The 19133-nt window shown below is 46.1% G+C and overlaps 1 protein-coding gene across 3 annotated transcripts in view; it reads left to right on the top strand.

Moving 5' to 3' along the window:
* EML2 (EMAP like 2) overlaps positions 1 to 19133 on the top strand; it is a 312721-nt gene that overhangs the window by 100255 nt on the left and 193333 nt on the right. For 2 of the 3 annotated variants that reach the window (XM_030218113.1, XM_030218111.1), the window contains 2 exons: positions 818 to 947; positions 1568 to 1717. In XM_030218113.1, the coding sequence (XP_030073973.1) occupies positions 818 to 947; positions 1568 to 1717 (280 nt within the window). Of the gene's footprint in view, positions 1 to 805; positions 948 to 1567; positions 1718 to 19133 lie in introns of those variants that run through there. The other variant, XM_030218112.1, reaches the window with a different exon arrangement.

The raw sequence follows: 19133 nt of genomic DNA, 5'->3' as shown, positions 1-19133 counted from the left end.
GTTCTGTATTACATTTAAATCTTAAACTTTCAACTAAACCAAAAAAAAAAACAAAAACCAAATTGGAACCACTTGGTTACTGTTGTGCATGAATGGAATGAACAGGGGCCAATCTGGATCCAATTAGCGATCCTAGTGTGCACCCAGTGGCTCTGTAAACTATTGAGCAGAGCCAGGTATATGTTAGGTTACCGTAAGAAATAGGGTTTAGCTTGTTTTGCAAGAGAAATGAATCTGATACTGTATTGTTAGCGTTAGCAAGTTGTTATACTCTAGAGAACTGGTGTAGAAAACAATTTTATATTCAAGGGTTTTGTAGCATTCAAGAGAATGACCCATCTTTACCAGGGATAAAGCTTAACAGAGGGCGATTATACAGGAAAGTATACAACAATTGTAAGCCACATCTTAATCTTCACAGTCCCACCTTTCTCCTTCTAGGGTCCAGTTACATGGGCAGGACATGAGCTTTAACTTTTTGCTGTCTGGTTATGAATGACCTGCTGTTGCCTCTCAAAACAGTAGTGCAACATCTCCAAGTTAGACTAGTTTCCAGCCTAATCAAAATCCAGAACATGGTATGATGCAGAGCTTGTAATTGACCCTGTTTAGTAATTTCTCTTTCTGCAGCCCTCTGTGTCTGTCCCAAGCATGCTCTAACCAAACACATGAATAGTCATGGTGGGTGCCATAAAAATCTATTGCAGGGTGAGGGTGCGGGAAGGGACTGGATTTGAGATTCTGTTATAGGTGGAAGGGCATGTAAAGTTGGTCTCTCCACTCTGTTTCTCACTCTGCCCTCTTTTTTGGATCCCAGAGGATGGCTATGTGAAGATGTTCTTGCGTGGCCGGCCAGTGACTATGTATGTTCCTGACTCCATGGTGGCCTCCTACAGCCTGGAGGTAAAGGCAGAACTCCCCCAGCAGAAGTTGAAGCTGGACTGGGTGTATCCTTTCTAGATTAAAAACTTTATTGGCATGACAGTTTTACATGTGTTTCTAGTGACTGACTATTCCTGGAGAACATTTATCTCCTCCCATTCCTGTACACATAGAGGTGAGGCTAGTTTTTGTTTTTGTGTGTGGGTAGTGCATACCTTTCATCTTGCCCTCATAAGGATAAAGTTTCCCAGACATGACATTCTCATTAGCCTAAAAATCTCAATTCAAGGTTGAGGTAACATGGATATTTTTTTTTTTTTTGAGCCTTGGAGTTTGCCTTCCTGGGCTAGTGGGTCTCCCACCCCTTTTGTTTCCCAATTTTTCATATTGTCATTGTTAAACTTTCTTTCCTTTTCCTTGGGTGTTTCATGTGTGTTCATACGCAGATTATATTATGGGTTTATAAACTGCCATATTGGTGGTTCTTGCATGTCAAATACTGGACAAATCTTACCTTTTTATTATTCTTCTCTGTAGACTTCATGGTGTTGCCCTCTTAAATACTGTATCCTATATTATGACCTTGAGCATCATAGGGCTTGGCATGCTCTATTTTTGATGGGGGCAGGTGATTGCTGCACTCTTTTCACTGCATAAAGTGCTATTCCATGACTTTTGCCTCCAGCTATGGCTACCGTGGACGTGATTGCCGCACCAATTTGTACCTTCTGCCAACAGGGGAGATTGTGTATTTCATTGCCTCAGTGGTGGTGCTTTATAATGTGGAGGAGGAACACCAGCGTCATTACTTGGGCCATAATGATGACATCAAATGGTGAGAGACTACTTAAACACCAGCAGTCATTTGGGTGGGGGCTGCCATTGAGCAGTTAAGGCCATAGATAGGGGTTTGATCTCCTAGAATTCAGTTACTGGTCTATCAGCATGTTCTACCTTTCTGGATATCCATTTATCCAACTCTGAGGTAGTATTTTAGCTGTTAGGCAGTCAGACTTTCCACCACCAAAAGTGGTGGTTCTAATTTTCATTGGGATACTCTTGATTTGGATTTTACTACTGTAATTAGCAATTAGTGTAATTGCTATCTATGTAGGAGAGCTACCTAAGGCTTTGAAGTAAGAAGTTATTATACTCCTTTAGCAGTTTAGATCAGTGGTTCCCAAACTGTTTTGGTTTACAGCACCCTGACAGGCGGATCAAAAGCAAACGCTGGCGCTAGAGGCTGTTAGCGCCATACTAGCACAGGCGTTTGCTACTGCCCCGTGATCAGAGCCCTCAAGCATGTGAAACAACGCGCTTGAGGGTTCTTAGCTTGCAAATGCATGCTAATCAGTGCTTAACGCATTCATCCCCAATGATCAGTGACCAGCGTGCCAAAGACTGGGTCGCGGGCTGCGACAAACCCTACCGAACAGAGGGTAAACAGCATACATAGGAAGTACACGAACAAAAAAGCAACACTGGGCCTTCAAAGACTGAGACAACAGGAGTATTTTATTGACAAGTGACCCGACACGGGCCGTGTTTCAGCGTGAAACAACGCCTGCCTCGGGTGTAGCAACAAAACATATAAATCACAATAAAATATAACAATTAAAAAAAATTAGCTGATTAAAAAATATAGTAAAAATCTATAGTAAAGAAACATCACTATGAAGTATGTATGTAAAATGTCCTAGTAGCTTTATGTAGAGAAACATTGAGAGCTTTTCTATATATAAAAATACATACATTGAAAATTCAAGCTGAATAATAAAAACATAAAAAAAAGAAGAAAAAATATATATATTCTCAGGTTCAGAGCCCGCAGGGCCAGGCTCTGGAGCAAACGTGAGCCCTTGGGCTGCTGACGAGGAGCGACAGCAGCAGGCAAAACCCACCAACCAACGTTGGGCAAGCGCACTGGCAGGGACTGCAGGCACTGCCCAGCGAGCCGGAACACATGGACTGGAATCCCCCAGATTGGAGGACACGGGACTGGTCTGTACAGCTTCACCTGCACTTAGCCACGGCCCCCCCCCCCCCCCCCAAGGGTTGAGCCCTTGGGTTCGAGTGGCCGGCAGGACATAGCGGATGACACAGGGACCAGGACTGGAAACAGAAGTACTCCTAAATCCTAAACTGACCTAAGTGCTCCCAAGCCCTAAACCAACAGAAGTGCTCCTAACAGTAAACAAAAGGATTACCTAAGCCCTATACTAACAAGAGTGCCCCTAGGCACTGAACTAACAGGAGTGCCCCTCACAGCACCAAAAGGGAAAGCAGGGAAGCTAAACACATAAGCCAAAAAGTGCTACCAAAGCACCAGACCCAACTGCTTCTAAAGCACCAAACACAAACAGCCAACACTGCAATGCTCCCAACAGCACAAACACCAGAAGTACTACTAACAGCCAAATCTGCAGTGTTCCTAACACCAAACCCTGAAGTACTTCTATCAGCAACAGAGCTTCCAAAGCCCTACACACAGTAATGCTTCCAAAGCACCAAGAGGGAAAAGCGGGGGAGCCACAAGGGAAAAGCAGGAAAGCTAAACAGTCACCAGTGCACACTGCACTAACACTAACCTGGACCTTTAGCAAAAGCAAGCAGGGAAACTAGACTGTCAGAAGTGCACACTGCACCATCCTACCTAAAGCAAACGTTGCAAAGGCCCTGAAGGGAAGAACACCACTTCCTTAACAAGGCCCTCCCAGATGATGTTACACTCCCTAGAGCCAGGCAGACAGCACACTGAAACCCCGAGAGGCCAAACCCACACCAATGCAGCACCGTGAAGCTCTTGAAGCCAGTACATCCAAAGAGAGGTAGAGCTAACTCAGTCCACACACACAGCTGTAGTAAAGTGAAACAATTAAGTCGTGCTACTGGAAGCTGCCAGCATAGAGAGAGCTAGCTCAGAAAGGACAGACCAAAGAAACAGAAGCCAGCTAAGAAGCTGACCCCCCAGGAAAAAGGTAAGTTTGAGAGGGGTTCTGACCACGATTATATATATATATATATATATATATATATATATACAAAACAAATACATATATATCTCAAAACATGTTCAAAGGTAAACATTCATATATAAATATACAAAGGTAATTGTGGAAGTACTCAATAAAATCAAGTTAAATACAAATATATTCGTCTAGTTTCTGAATATGTATCATTTAGAAATTAGTGTTTAAACCATATTTTTAAATACATAATACAAGCAATTAGAAAACAGATGCATACTTAAAACTTAAAATGTATTCACATCAACTTGTCAGACAGCCGATGCAATTCACCATTTATGTGTACACTTCTTCCTTTATCTTTTAGGGATAACTATATTTGAAATCAATATGCTCTTAAGGGTTTTAAAAGCATATTGATTTCAAATTTGTGGCGTCGGAGGAAGAGGGAGGGAGGGCGGGTGGCAGATGGAGTGACACCATCACACAGGGACCCTTGCCAATGCTGGGGGTTGGGGAGGGGGGACTGGCGGTCCAGTGGTCCTCCAGCCCCCCTGTTGGGGGGGGGGGGGGCTTGGTCGGCATCCACTAGACCACCAGGGACCATTTGCTGGGGGGGGGGGGGGGGCTGGAGACCCACCGGATCTCCAGCCCTCCCTGAACCTGGGGAGGTGGGATCGTTTGGGGGGGGGGGGGGGGGACCGGAGGTCCACCGGACCTCCAGCCCCCGTTGCTTGGAGCAGGGGTAATCACGGCCTGGTGGTCCCATGGACCTCCAGCCCCTGTGTGACAGGTTTGGGCTTTTGACAGCCCAGACCTGTTAAACCAGTGCGGGAGGATTGTGCTGAGCGCAAGCTCAGGCACAATTCTCCTGCAGTTCTACCCCATGATCAGCAGAGATAATTGCACTACTTAAATTTGCATGCATTATCTCTGATCATAGGTCTAATAGTGCCCTGCGCTGTTCCAGTGCTATTTTAGAGTGCTGTTTGGAACAGCGTGGGGCTTTTGATCATCTGCCTGTTAGTGTCTGAGCAATTTTTTGCTCTACCCTGTGGGGGGGAGGAAGGAAGTGTCCTTTCTCTTTCTCTCTTTTTCTGCAGGGGTGGGGAAAGGCTTTTATGTGCCCCCTTGTTGCCAGGGCATCCAGCAATCCTCTTGCCACCCTTATCTTCCAGCTCTCAGCAACCCTTGGCTCTGTCGTACATACCTGCTAGCCTCCTCTGAGTCTCCGGCTCCACTTCAGGTTCCCTGCCACTGCTGCTTCTCTAGATGAGCAGCAGCAGTGGCAAAACAAAGCCACAGCCATGCAGGACCATCACCATACATGTGCTGCTAGCTGTGCCTTGGAACAGGAAGTGATGTTCGAGGGGCAGAATTATTAGCTGCATGTATGAAGTCTGGCCCTGTATGGCTGCAGATTGCTTTGCCACTGCTGCTGCTCATCTAGAGGAGTGGGGACAGAGGAGGCAGATGCTCGATTGTGGGAACAATAGTGGTTTGCGTGGATGGTGGGAGGGAAGTCGGGATTTGCTGCAGCACCCCTGAGTTTGCTGCGGTGCACCAGGGTTAGGGTTACCATTCGTCCGGATTTCCCCGGACATGTCCTCTTTTTGAGGGCATGTCCGGGGCGTCCGGCGGATTTTGCCTGCACCCACGTTTGTCCGGATTTCTGGACAAACGTCGGTGCGGGCAGGCGCGGGCGAACGGCGCCGTGGTAACCCTACTCCCGTCCCCTCCCCTTCCTTACCATGTTCCCTGGTGGTCTAGTGACGTCTTCGAGGCAGGAAAGAGCCCCCTCTTTCCTGCCTGGAGCGCTGCCTCCCCTGTCTATCATCCTCCTCGGTCTGGCTGGGGATTCAAAATGGCCGCCAAGAGTTGAACTCTCGCGAGGCCACTTCAACTCTCGGTGGCCATTTTGAATCTCCAGCCAGACCGAGGAGGATGCAGCAGGCAAGGACAGGCAGCGCTCCGGGCAGGAAAGAGGGGGCTCTTTCCTGCCCCGAAGAGAAGACCCTACTAGACCACCAGGGCTAGATAGTAAGTGAGGGGGGGAACCATGTGACGGGGGGCGGGGAATAGAGGGGCGGAACGAGGACCCGAAGGGGGCGTGGCGGGGTATGAGGCGTGGCGGGGTAGGGGGCGTGACATGTGTCCTCTTTTTCAGAGGACACAAAATGGTAACCCTAACCAGGGTGCCACAGCACAGTTTGGGAACTGCTGATTTAGATGAATCGGGATCCAGTCGCAGAACAAACCTGTTTAGCTATTTTATAAAGGAACATTAAGACCTGGCCCAGCTGTCAGGCATAAGACCCCATGTTTGATTCTCGGATCAGTTCTCTGACCCAGGTGGGACTTAGTATGGAACAGTGGCAGCACACAGGGGTAAATTCTCAAAACGATTACTGAAATTTAGGTACTGGCATGACACATGCAAAGCTTGAATTCTGTAACAGCAGAATACTTACTTTTACACACTTTTAGTCACAAGTACTTGTGCTAGCTCAATAACTGGTGTAAATGCTCCTACCTAACTTGGCAGTCAAAGTGCGTAAATGATAGGCCCCATTTTCTTTCAAAATGTTGTGGATTGGCCCTTCAGCCTTGCACCGGCACCTATTTTACAAAAGGTCTGCTCCCTCTCATAAAACCTGGCTATGCTTCTGTATTTTATATCTTTCCCCCCCCCCCCCCCCCCCTGAAGTTGCACGCTCTGGAATTAGAGTGCACAGCTTATAGAATAGTGACTAAGGGCAGTTGTAACGGCAAATTGGTGCCAATTATTGGCTATAATTGGCCTTAGCACCAATTTAATAGCTAATTATTGAATAAAGCTGTGTAAGCAGCTGACCATAAATTTGTTTACTAGTTGGAAATTTGAGTGCACAGCAGTGACATCTAGAGGACAGTCTCTGGGTCCATATTAGGTTCTAGGGGAAGCCACATCTTACATTCCTGGCTGAAAACGCAGTAATGGTTGGGTTGCTTTTGGAAGGAGATATAAAAATTGAAGAAAATCCCTTTGTAGAGGAGTAGCTTAATGCTTAGAGAATCAGGGAAACTTCAAATCCCACTGCTCCTTGTAACCTAGTGATCCTTTCACTAAAGTGCAGTAAGACTTGGCCTTAGTGTGCACTTATACCAGTGTTGCCCGCATGCTAAGACTTATTTTTTTTTTTTTTACTGTGGCCGTAAAAAATCCTCTTATACCATTTTCATTAATGGCTGTCCATTAATGTTACCATTGGTGGAACAGCCATTTAAAAAAAATTAACACAAGTGCACTTACTGCCACCTATTACGAGGAACTCTTACCGCCTCCTTAACTGTGCACTAACCAGTTAGGATGCGGTAATGTGAGCTAACTAGTTATTGCAGGAATGCCCTGACATGCCCTTTAAAAGAAAAAAAAAACTAATTACAACAGTTGGCACAAGCACACGTGCCAAAACTATCACAATACTTGGTGTGTCCTGCGTTAGGCTATTTTTGCTGTAACTCTGCCCAGCACTTGCCCCGCCTCCCAACCACTGGTGCTGCCACCCAATCTCCGCTAAGCTTCTGAGGATCCATTCCTTCTGAACAGAATTCCTTAATGTTTTATCCCACATTTTTTAATTGTTACTGTTTTCATCTCCACCTCCTGTGGGAGGACATTCCAAGTATTCACCACTGGTGAAAAAAATACTTCCTGACACGTTTCTTGACTCTGCCCCCCTTCAACCTCATTTCATGTCCTCTAGGTCTACCGCCTTCCCATCTCCAGAAAAGATTTGTTTTCGGATTAATACCTTTCAAATATCTGAACGTCTGTATCACCCCTGTTTTCTCCTTTCTTCCAGGCTCTACATGTTCAGGTCTGCAAGTCTCTCCTTATGTCTTGTAACGCAAATCCCATACCATTTTTGTAGCTGTTCTTTTCACATCCTTAGCAAGATACGGCCTGCAAAACTGAACACAATACTGCAAGTGGGGCCTCACCAACGACTTGTACAGGGGCATCAACACCTCCTTTCTTCTGCTGGTTAAACCTCTCTCTATACTGCTTAGCATCCTTCTGGCTACAGCCTTGTCGCACTGTTTCATCGCCTTCAGATCCTCAGATACTATTGCCTCAAGATTCCTCTCCCTGCCTATACATATCAGAATCTCACCACCTAACACACGTCTCCTGTGAATTTGTACTCCCTAAGTGCATTTCTTTGCATTGAATTTTAATTGTCAAACATTAGACCATTCTTCTAGCTTCTGCAGATCCTTTCATGTTTTTCACTCTGTTACAAATCTTGGTATTATCCGCAAAAAGGCAAATCTTTACCTTGTAACCCTTCAGCAATACACACTAAGGAAATGGGCTTGGTGCATTTTAATGCAGGACTTTACCACAAGCTAAGCCCATTGGAGTTGGGGAGTAGCCTAATGGTTAATGCAGTTGCCTGACAACCAAGGTTCAATTCCCACTGCAGCTCCTTGTGACTCTGGGTAAGTCACTGTACCCTCCATTGCCCCAGGTACAAAATAGGTACCTGTATATAATGTCTACCCCAGTGCTGCTGGTGTGGCCTGGTTGTAAGTGATAACAAGTGGAGGAGGCGTGGGCAGGATCAGACGAAGTACCAAGCCAAGGCAGTGGGCCAGGAGTACCTGTGCCAAAAGTGATCGAGGACCAGATGCAGTTGCACACTCTGCGCTGAGCTAGTGCAGCAGGCCGGGAGTGTTGGTGTGGAAGTGCCTACCCATCAACACGATACCCCTTGACCACGCCGGGTGTGACAAGTGGAGCTGACAGCAAGGTCTTGACCTCGGGGTCAGAATGCTAGGGAACATTGGCATCACCGTAACTCACCCAGGACAGCAACACCTAACGTTTCCATTGCAGAACAAGATTGGGGCAGAAACCTGATTGGATCTGAACTCCCATGCGGTTGACATGATCAGTGCATAACCAGCCACCACTTCGGGATTGTGGCCCGCCACGACCCCAGTCCGACTGGACTGACAGTGCAGGTAGACTGCGGCTAAAACACTGAAGCTTTATTCGCAGTAGCTTACATCTAGCAAGAAGCTTTATTCGCAGCAGCTTACATCTAGCAAGAAGCTGGACACTAATGAAAACTGTGCCTAGGCCACTATTCAGAGCTGTGAATAGGCCATTCTCCCTCTTTCAGCAGATTAATGTTTTAATGCTGCTTTTAATACTGTTTTATTGCTGTTCCAATGTGTCTCTGCTATTTTGTGTTTAATGCATTCTAATGCCAATATCCTTAGCAGACTTTTAAAAAAAGTTTGGACGGCTTCCTGGAGGAAAAGACCATAGAATGTTATTGAATGGATGTGGGAATAATCCACTATTTCTGGGATGGGTGGGACAAATTGTTCTTTTGGCCGCTGTTGGAGACAGGGTGCTGGGCTCGATGGACCCTTGGTTTGTCCCGGCATGGCGATACTTATGTACTTATCCTCATTTGACAGTGTTTCAGTATGTACTGACTTTTAGTGCTGATTAAATGCTGTTCAAATACATCTTAATGCTGATTTCATGCTGTTGTACTGCTGTTCTATGCATCTCAATACTTTTCTGCTTTTTGTATCGCAGTCTTAGGCATCTGAATACTGTTCTATGCTTTTAATGCATTCTAATACCATTACCCTCATCTGGTGATGAATCACAGGAACTGACTTTTTAAACTAATCATTGATAAGTTTCACAGGTCCTTTCTCTATTCACTTCAGTGTTCCAAGTGTCTCGATGCTATTTTGCATTTAATGCATTCTAACGCTGAGATCCTCAGTTGATAGTGTTTCACTATGTATTAATTCTGTTCAAATATGTTAAAATACATTTTAATGCTGATTTTCATGCTGTTGTATTGCTGTTTTACACATCTCAGTACTGTTCTGTTCTTTGCATTCTAATACTACCTTCATTTGACAGTGTCTCACAGGAACTGACTCAACCAATCATTGATACAGTTTCACAGGACCTTTGACTATTCACCCCATAAGATACTGAGAGCCAGATGCACTAAAGTCGTCGTTAGAGCCGTTCCCTACCGAATTCCATAGCGAATCGGTAGGGAACAGCTATGCATCAAGGAAAGGGAATGCAAATGAGCTACTCGTAGCTCATTTGCATTCTCTATTCCATTGTAAAACAGAGAAGCAAAGCGTTAAGCTGGCTGCTCTGCGCATGCCGAAGACGCGGCACCGCTCACCCCCCCCCCCCCCCCAATAATAAAAACAAAGTACAGTTGAGGCTGGCCATTGAAAAAAAGCCGTCCGTTTTCACCGTCGTTCACTTCCGCAATAATAAAAAAACTTCTTTTTGGCCGTGCTTCCACTCAGCTGAGAGACCTGGAAGTCTGAGTCAATCACAGCGCATTTAGCTTAGCAAGGGGATCCAAGGAAAGAACAGAATTACTTTAAGCTGTTTCTATATCTTCTGAGCAGGATCTCCTCTGCTCTGGGACCCTTAATTTGAACCTTTCTTTTTAAGAGAGCTTGGCCTCAGTAGCCCTTCTCGTGATTGGGGAGTGTTTTTTATGCCCATCTCGGGCGGATGGGTTGTAGAGGGCTAGGTTTTCCAGAAGGAATCTGCTGGTCCTGCGATGTGCCTTGTTGTTTTTGGGATGCACATCAGCAACTGGGGATTTCTGACCCCCCCCAACCCCCGAGTTCATTCTGCTGCTCTGTATGCCTATATGTTGCAGAAGTCTGGTAGGGGAGCTAACAGTTTGTTTTTAGTTCAGCCTTTGGAGTTTTCTGGCTTGTTGCCTGTCTCAGGGCAAGATGCACTAAACGTAACAAATTGATGCACTAAACGTAACAAATTAACGACCAGTTTTCCTACCCTGGCATGCATTAAAGCCCAATTTCCGACGACAGTAGCAGCTGCCCGGCTAAAACTTTAATGTAAAAACAAAAATCGCGAAGCGGGCAAAAACGCTCGCCAGGAGCATCCTTTATTGACACCTGAGGTTGCCACTGCTCCCCCTGCATTAATCCAAATGTTTAAAAAAAAAAAAAAAAGGATCGGGAGGGGGCAAAGGCGCTAGTCAGGAGCGTCCTTTATGAACGGCCCCGCCTGAGGTCGCCGCTTCCCCTGCATCAAAAAAATCAAAACTTTAAGCTGCCCCGCCTCCCTCCGTCTTACCGGGCCCGTGCAGCGCCTCTCACCTCTGTGTGAAGGCGCTGCATGGGCAAGAACAGCTGATCACCTCTTCGCTGAGTCTTCGGACGTCCCTCCTTTCCTCCTGGGCCCGCCCTCGTCTGTTGGTTACTTACATCAGACGAGGGCGGGCCCAGGAGGAAAGGAGGGACGTCCGAAGACTCAGCGAAGAGGTGATCGGCTGTTCTCTTTGCCGTGCAGCACCTTCACACAGTGGTGAGAGCGCTGCGCAGGCCCGGTAAGACGGAGGGGGGAGCGGTGGCGACTACCTCAGGGGCACGGGGGCGGAGGATGGGAGGCGGAGCTGGTGAAAAGGGGAGGGGGGGCGCCGGGGCAGCTTAAAGTTTTGATTTTTGGGAAGCGGGGAGCAGCGGCGGGCGGGGGCAAGAATGCCCATAAAGGACATGTTAAAAAAAAAAAATTCTTACGCACATTAGCCATGCCGATAACGTGTGCTTTCTGTGCGCATGCGTTTCCTACTCCGCTATGGGGGATTGCACCAGTTTAGCAAAACTTTCATGCATCCGACTTTTGAATACCGCACCAAACATTTGAGGCGTGTTTTTAGTGCATTCTTAGGTTTTTTTTCAAATTTGGGAAGCACTTTTACGTTTAGATTCTTTTACGTTTGGTTGATGCATCTTGCCCTCAGTCATCACTGTCTGTGGTGAGTTTAGATTTTCTTATAGTTCCTGCGTTTGCTAAGGCTGTCCCTGTTGTGGGAAACAGTGAACCGCATCAGAGCAGGGCTCCTTGTATGTTGGGGCCTGTGAAAGGGCCTATTTAGTGGTTTTATGTAAAGACTTTTCTGCCCCCCTCAGTTTTTCTCTGGGGGCAGTTGCTTGAACAGCTTGGAAGTTTCCCTCCTTCCTTTATGAAACACTTTTTTTTATAGTGGCAGTACAGGCATTGCCTATGAGCACACCACCCAGAGTGTGCCTGATCTCTGATCTTAGAAGCTCAGCAGGGTTGGGTCTGGCTGGTTTCTACTTGGATGGGAGACTGCCTGGGAATACCAGGTGCTGTATGTCTTTTTTTTTTTTTTTTTTTTTTTTCTGCACCTTTTTGCTCCTTTATTACAAGTGGGAGTTCTAGTTTAGTGCCTTTGGCTCCACCTTTCTGTGGAAAATGTTACATATTGTTTTCTGGGGCTAGTGCTCTGGTCTCCATGGAACCTTAGTGCTGTTAAAGTGCAGAGAGTGGGAGAGCGACCAAGGATGCCAGAAACTGGAGGATGTTCGTTAATAAGGAATTTTAAAAGTTTGAAGACTCGACACAACGTCGTGTTTCGGCTGTCAGGCCTGCATCAGGAGTCTGCCGTGCAGAATGCTGCAGAACGATGATGGAGGTCCTTTGAAGATCTCACAGCAGTCTCTTGTGCAGAGTATTGCTGAATAACATTGAGGATGGTTCTTCAAAAAAAACATAGGTAGTCTTTAAGAAGACTGTTGAGGAAAAAATCCGTCAGAAGCACTGCTGGTAATACAGGTAAAATGTTCTCCACTTGCTGGCGGATCTCCTCCCACCTTAGTGCTGTTGTCAGGGGGACTGTTGATCCAGGTGCCGTAGCTTCAGCAAAATAGTTGTGTGTACATGCCTTGTAGCGCTATAGAAATGATAAATGGTAGTAGGTTTTTCTGGAAGATGGTTGGCTTTCAGCCTGAAGGTCACATGTTTAAGGCTGGTTTGTGCATCATATTAGAAACTGTGGTCCTCAGCTCCTTTTCTATGTGGAATATTGTATTTCCCTCTCTCATATTGCTTGCCTTGACAAGCAGTTCTTTCCATAGCTGGGACAGTTTACACTAGGCTACAGTGCCAAAGGTTAGCAGTGGTGGTTTCCCACACCAGCTCTGCTCTTCTAGTTTGCTCTCTGACACTGATAAACTATTGCGCTCCAGCTTTCACTGTATCTGTGGCACTTCTAGCTAGCTGTTTGTTGCAGTGTCTCTAAGGCTTTATTGCACTTTTTATTTATATTGGGCAGCTAGCTATATTCAGAGCTGCTTCATTTAGCCTGCATTTCTTTCTTTCCTCTTTGGCCCCATCATCTGTGGTTTCTCTGTTTGGCTGTTCTGAGCCCTCATATTCAGTTCCAGGCTTTGCCTGTCGGCATGGCTATGGCTCCATTCACCTTTTTCCTAGGTTTGGGAATTTGCGGCATTCTCCGCAAGGACAGCATCGGAATGCACCTCACTCTAGATGAGATTCGAAAGTTTATCTTCTGGGTCTTCTTGGAATCCTTGAGCTGGGTGGTCACCCTTCAAATGAGCCACCTCGTCCCATTCCAGACAGCTCTGTTATGATTTTTTTTCTTAACCGAGGACTGGAGGATCTAGGTTCAGACTTGGGTGTGCAGTCTGCTCAGGGTGCTGAGTCCTCTGGCCTGGCTATGCATTTGTCGTGGGCTCTGTGGTGGACACTTTGGAGGTAGTGCTGTGGGCGGTGCTTATAGACATCTACAGCTCTTGCTTCTCGACTGGTGGTCTCCTGTGTTCCAGGAGTGTCAGCAGTGTTTACTGTGGCTGTTCTCGGTACGCTGGCGCATGAACTGGTAGCTTCATAATTCCTCCTTGTGGAAGGGATGCCTTGGCTCCTTCGCTGTGGATGGTGGTGGTCATGGATGTGAGTCTCTTGGACTGGAAAACCTTTTGCCGCCTCCTCCTGTCTCCGGGGTGGTGGATGGCACGGATCTCCCGCCTGGATCTGCTTTTGGTGCTGTTCTTCTAGCCTTTCAGGACACATTGCAGGCCATGTGGTGCTTGTACTGTCTCCCCCGCCTGGACCTGCTTTTGGTGCTGTTGGACATGGTTATGGGCTAGGCGGTGCTTCTGCCGTTGGAGAAGATGAGGCGGCGGCTACTTCTTCGACAGAGTGGGATTGCAGTCAGACTGTAGCCATCAGGGCATGTCGCCCCATGGAATGGGCAGAGGCCCTTGGTTGCGTTTCTGCGCGGCCCACTCTGCGGGCTTTTCCTATGGTGAGTTCTCGTTTCTTCTGCCATCTTCTGGTCTCGGCAGAATGGTTATTCCGCATCAGTGCTTTCCAACATGGCCTCAGGTAGAGAGCTCCGTAGGGAGATCTGATGGCGTCCTGGCTGGACACCCAGGTGCCTTCTTTCTTCTGTCATCGGAGAGAGGGTGATTTGGCAGGGCTGGTTGTTCTATTGCATCCTTAGCCTGAGGATGTTCTTCAATAGTGTTTCCTCCGTGGCCTCTCTGCGGCCAAGCTCTTTTCAGATTGACTTGACCCCGGTGGAGAGCATTCTGGTAGCTCTGGATTAACCACAGCGCCCTTGGTATGTGGATATAGTGAAGCTCCTGGTAGTGCCTTCGTTTCGGATCTGCTTTACTTCGGGTTCTTCGTTCTGGGTCCGCTCCTGAGTGGATGATCCCTCTTACTTTGGTCTTACGGCCTGATGTTTTGAGAGGTCTACTCTGAGGAATCAGAGTTCTTTGGACGCTATGACTGTTCTGTTGCGATCTTGTATGTGGTCCACTGCAACCGCGTATTCTCAGGTGTTGAGGATCTTTTGAGGCTGGTTGCGGCCCACGCTTGGTCTTCATTGTTGGCGTCTGTTCCTCAGCGATTGAGTTCTTTCTGCAGGATTGGTTGCAGAAGGGCCTGGCCTTGCACTCGGAGGTGGTGCATTTCTTGCAGAGTGCTTTGCTCCTCCGCTGCTGCGACCTTCTTCTCCTTGAAACCTCATTCATATTCTCCGAATATAGCTTGGGGTTCCTCGTCTACTGAGCATTGCTTAGGACTCCTTTTGTTCCTTTGTAGAATGCTTCACTTAGGCACTTACAGGCAGTGTTCTTGGTTGCAAATTCTTCGGCACGCACAGTCCTGAATTTTTAGTGCAGCCATTCCGAGCTGTTTTTTTCTGCAATTTGCTGAGTCTGGAGGGACTTTGCATTTGGTTCCTTTCTTTTTTCCGGCTGTGGTTTGGCTTTTCTTTTTCAGCCTTTTTTTTTTTTTTTTCCCCTTTTGGGAGGGGGATTTTCATACCGAGTGCACGGCGCTTCGTCTTCTGATGTTGAGGGCTCTCTGGTATTTGCAGATGTTGCATGTTTTTCAGCATTCAGATCTTCTTTGTCTTTGTCGCTGGTTCTTGCTGTGGGACGGCAGCCTCTGGTTTGATCTGATTTTTTTTTTCTCGTTGGATTGCCGATAATTTGTGGAATTTTTGGAACGGTTGCATCCCGCCGGTGGCATTCCAGGCTCGTTTCACGAGTTTGCTATCAACTTCTTGGGCGGAACGGGTGTGATTTCACTATTCAGATGCTGCCTTTGCAGCGGCGGTTCTGCCTCGGGGACGGTGACTTCCCACCCTACTTAGGGATTGCTTTGGTACATCCCACCAGTTCTTGGATTCATCTGCTGCATATGCTAAGGAAGGTAAAATTATGCCTTACCTGCTGATAATTAATAGGAAGTACCTAAAACATTAATAACAGTACTCCTGTTCTATATAAATTACAAAATCTTTATTAGTGAAAACAAATCAGTGCATTAAAAAACTATTAAATAATATCCCTGCAACTCTCGCACTGCCATCCACACCACACTTATACCCTAATCACATGTGCAAGTCTACAGCGAGCATTAAACATAAACCCTGAATTGCAGTTTTTTCAGTCTCTGTATACCAGCAGCGCACAGGCACAATAAAGATAAGTCAATAAGCCATAGATAACAATGGCATATCAGACCCAGTTCTTAGTAGTAGCAATGGATATCGCTGATCTTTGTATCCAACAAATTCGCAGGTGAAGAGAGGAAAAACCTCACTGCAATATGAAGCCAAAGTTCTTATCCCTGTGATAAAAAGCACACAGAGAAACACTGGGGATTGCAAAGTTACACGAATCTTCTGTGATCCTATACACAGTCAAACCTTTAATTTAAAGGCAGCCATGAAGTGCTTTAGGCAAGTGGGAGGGTTTCGCAAATCTCTGAAAACATTTCTCTTCAATAAGGCATACCACAACATCGATCAATAATTGGAACTGTTCTAAATAATCTCTTATGCCTATAATCCTATTCTCCAAGTAACTCCAACTATAACTTTTTACCCTGGAATGGCGAATGCCATTACGGAACATTGTAAGCCACATTGAGCCTGCAAAAAGGTGGGAAAATGTGGGATACAAATACAACAAAATTTTTTTTTCCTTTAGTAGCAGCAGATGAATCCAGAATCACACCGTTTGTCAGCCATCTGTTCTTGTTTTGGTCTTTAGTTTCCCCCCCCCCCCCCCCCCCCCCCCCCCCCCCCCCCAAAAAGGAGAGTATAGAAACCACCGAAGAGGACTCCATCGCAGTCGTGGTTTCTCTTGTCAGACTGACAAGTTTCTGTTTTGTATGGTTGGTGAGGAAGGCTTCCTGGTTTCTTGTCTGATTCTGCTTGGTGATGAGACATGTACTGAGGTGAAGGAGGAGCTGGCCGTCTGGTATCACTGCCTTCAGCTTTGTAATCTCTATCTCCACCTGCTGCTAGATGGACACAACCCACCAGTTCTTTGATTCATCTGCTGCTACTAAAGGAAAGAAAATTATCAGCAGGTAAGGCATAATTTTACCTTAACCAGTACAACAGGAGCCCTACCACAGGATGATCACAAAATCAGACCCATACCACACAGCCTTACACGCCTCCTTCCACCATGTCATGAATCGATCAAATGATAGTCGTTTGCTGTGTTTGGTTCGTGGGTGAGACCCTAAGAGGACCAAAACAATCGACAACTAGTAAAAATTCCAAAATCATGACAAATACAAGAAAACTATCAATTCAAGTGGGATGCAAAAACGCCAGATCTGCAGTGAACAACCCAGAAATCCTAAAGGACTGGATTAATGAGGACGACCTCGGATTAGTATTTATTTATTGCACTTGTATCCCACATTTTCTCACCTTTTTGCAGGCTCAATGTGGCTTACAAAAGACCTATTATGGCAGCGCCATGTCAGGATATAGAAATACAGTTGGAATTGCAAAGAGGCATTAAGCAGACAGTTATTGAAAGGCGTCATTCAAAGTAAGGTGAAGTGGTGAAGTGTACCAGTTAATCATGGATTCATAGCAAGGAAGACTCTATAAATCTGGACCTCTGCCCTCCAGGGTACAAAATCCTTTACTGGACCAGAAAGGTTAAAAAGGGAGGGGGCATTGCACTAATATACAGATCCCTGCTCACAACAGAAACCATTGCTGAATCCGTAACACCGAAACTTGAAATTGCCTTGATCAGGATAAAAGACAGATCAACTCCTAAACCTAAACCTTCAACTGTCCTCTATCCCTGATATGTCCTGTCTGTCCTAACCCTTATCCCTTACTTGTCCTGTCTGTCATAATTAGATTGTAAGCTTTATTGAGCAGGGACTCTCTCCATGTTCAAGTGTGAAGCGCTGCGTACATCCGGTAGCGCTGTAGAAATTAGTAGTAATTAACCATCTGTGCTGTACCATATTCTATAGACCCCCGGGAAATTGGAAAGAAGCTCTGACAATCCTCATGGACTTTTATATCAAACACCTGCATTACCAACTCAAGCGTGCTGCTAATAGGAGATATTAACCTACATCTAGAAGATCAAAACATGAACAGCACTAAAGGATGCAACAAATTTCTTCAGTCATGGTAATTCAAAAGGCCACAAGTGAACTCAACCTATAGAAAAGATCACACTAGATCTGCTACCATATAAAGTCTCAACAGACCAAAATCCTATATAATAAAAAGCACCTCCAACGTCTGAAGCTGACTGTGAAAGTGAAGCCTTGAAGCATTCTTGCTCCTGCTGTATCCATCTCCTAAATTGACGTCACGTACTTCCGGGTTCGTCACAAACAGCAGTGACCAATCACGAAGGGAATGCTGCAGAGTTGCCAGGCCACGGAATACGACGTCGCACGTATGAGGGTGTCGTCGTCCCTTCCTCCCAGTTCCAGGCCCCCTCCCTCCGAATTTTAAGTCATCTTCACTTACCAAGTCGGGGTTATGGCGGCTGTCAGCAGCGGTAAAAGGTGTGCAGGCTCAGCCCTTCTCTCTCAGTTCTGGTTCCGCCCTCATTTCCTGTTTCCGCAAGAGCGGGACCAGAACTGAGAGAGAAGGGCTGAGCCTGCACACCTTTTACCGCTGCTGACAGCCGCCATAACCCCGACTTGGTAAGTGAAGATGACTTTTAAAATTCAGAGGGAGGGGGGGAACCTGGAACTCGGAGGGAGGTGGGGGGGGGGGGCCCATGGCACATAGTCTCTCTCTCTCTCACAGACACACTCGCACCCAGTCTCACTCTCTCTGACACACACACTCGCACATTCACTTTCTCTCACATACACACGCCGAGGAAAACCTTGCTAGCGCCCGTTTCATTTGTGTCAAATGGGCCTTTTTTAACTAGTTTCAGTCCATTTATGGTTCTTTATTAAGAAACTCCCTGGACTGATCACTTCATATTAAACATGACCCTCTATTGGAAGGAAAAGGGATCTCGCCAAACGCAAAAGTCAAACCTCCTACAAGAGGGAAAGTTGACACAACTAAATTCTGGCAATCTGTGTACGAAAATCATTGGTCACCACCAACTAACTCTGTAGAATTCTTTGCAGAATGGGACAAAAGATGCATCACCAACCTGGATGAAATAGAACCTATGTGAACCAAAACCTCACAAAAACGCAACACAATCCCTTGGTTTAATGAAGAACTGAAAGAACTAAAAACACAATACAGACGACACGAATAAGCATGGAGAAAAAATAAAAATGAAGACACAACTAACATATGGAAGGAAACACAAAATAAGACACGCCAAAAGAAAATTCTATAAAGAGCAAATAGTGCCTGATTTGTATAGATACGAGGAAACATACAGTACAATCCATTAGACATCACAGTGACAACAAATACCATAGACTTCCCACCAGCAGATGAACTAGCCAAACATTTTGAAGAAAAATCAACCTACATAAAAAATCTGCTTAAGGAAAGTACCAACCTTAAAACCTACTTAGACGAAATAGACCCAACACCAGAAGAAACATCAGCAGACGGGATATGGACAAATTTCACCCAACTCTCAAGAGACAGTAGCCCAAGCAATAAG

Source organism: Microcaecilia unicolor, chromosome 11 (assembly GCF_901765095.1).
Source record: "Microcaecilia unicolor chromosome 11, aMicUni1.1, whole genome shotgun sequence".
In the NCBI taxonomy this organism is placed as follows: Eukaryota; Metazoa; Chordata; class Amphibia; order Gymnophiona; family Siphonopidae; genus Microcaecilia; species Microcaecilia unicolor.
The sequence above is the reverse complement of the archived record's forward strand: the minus strand, read 5'-3'. Positions and strand labels throughout refer to the sequence as shown.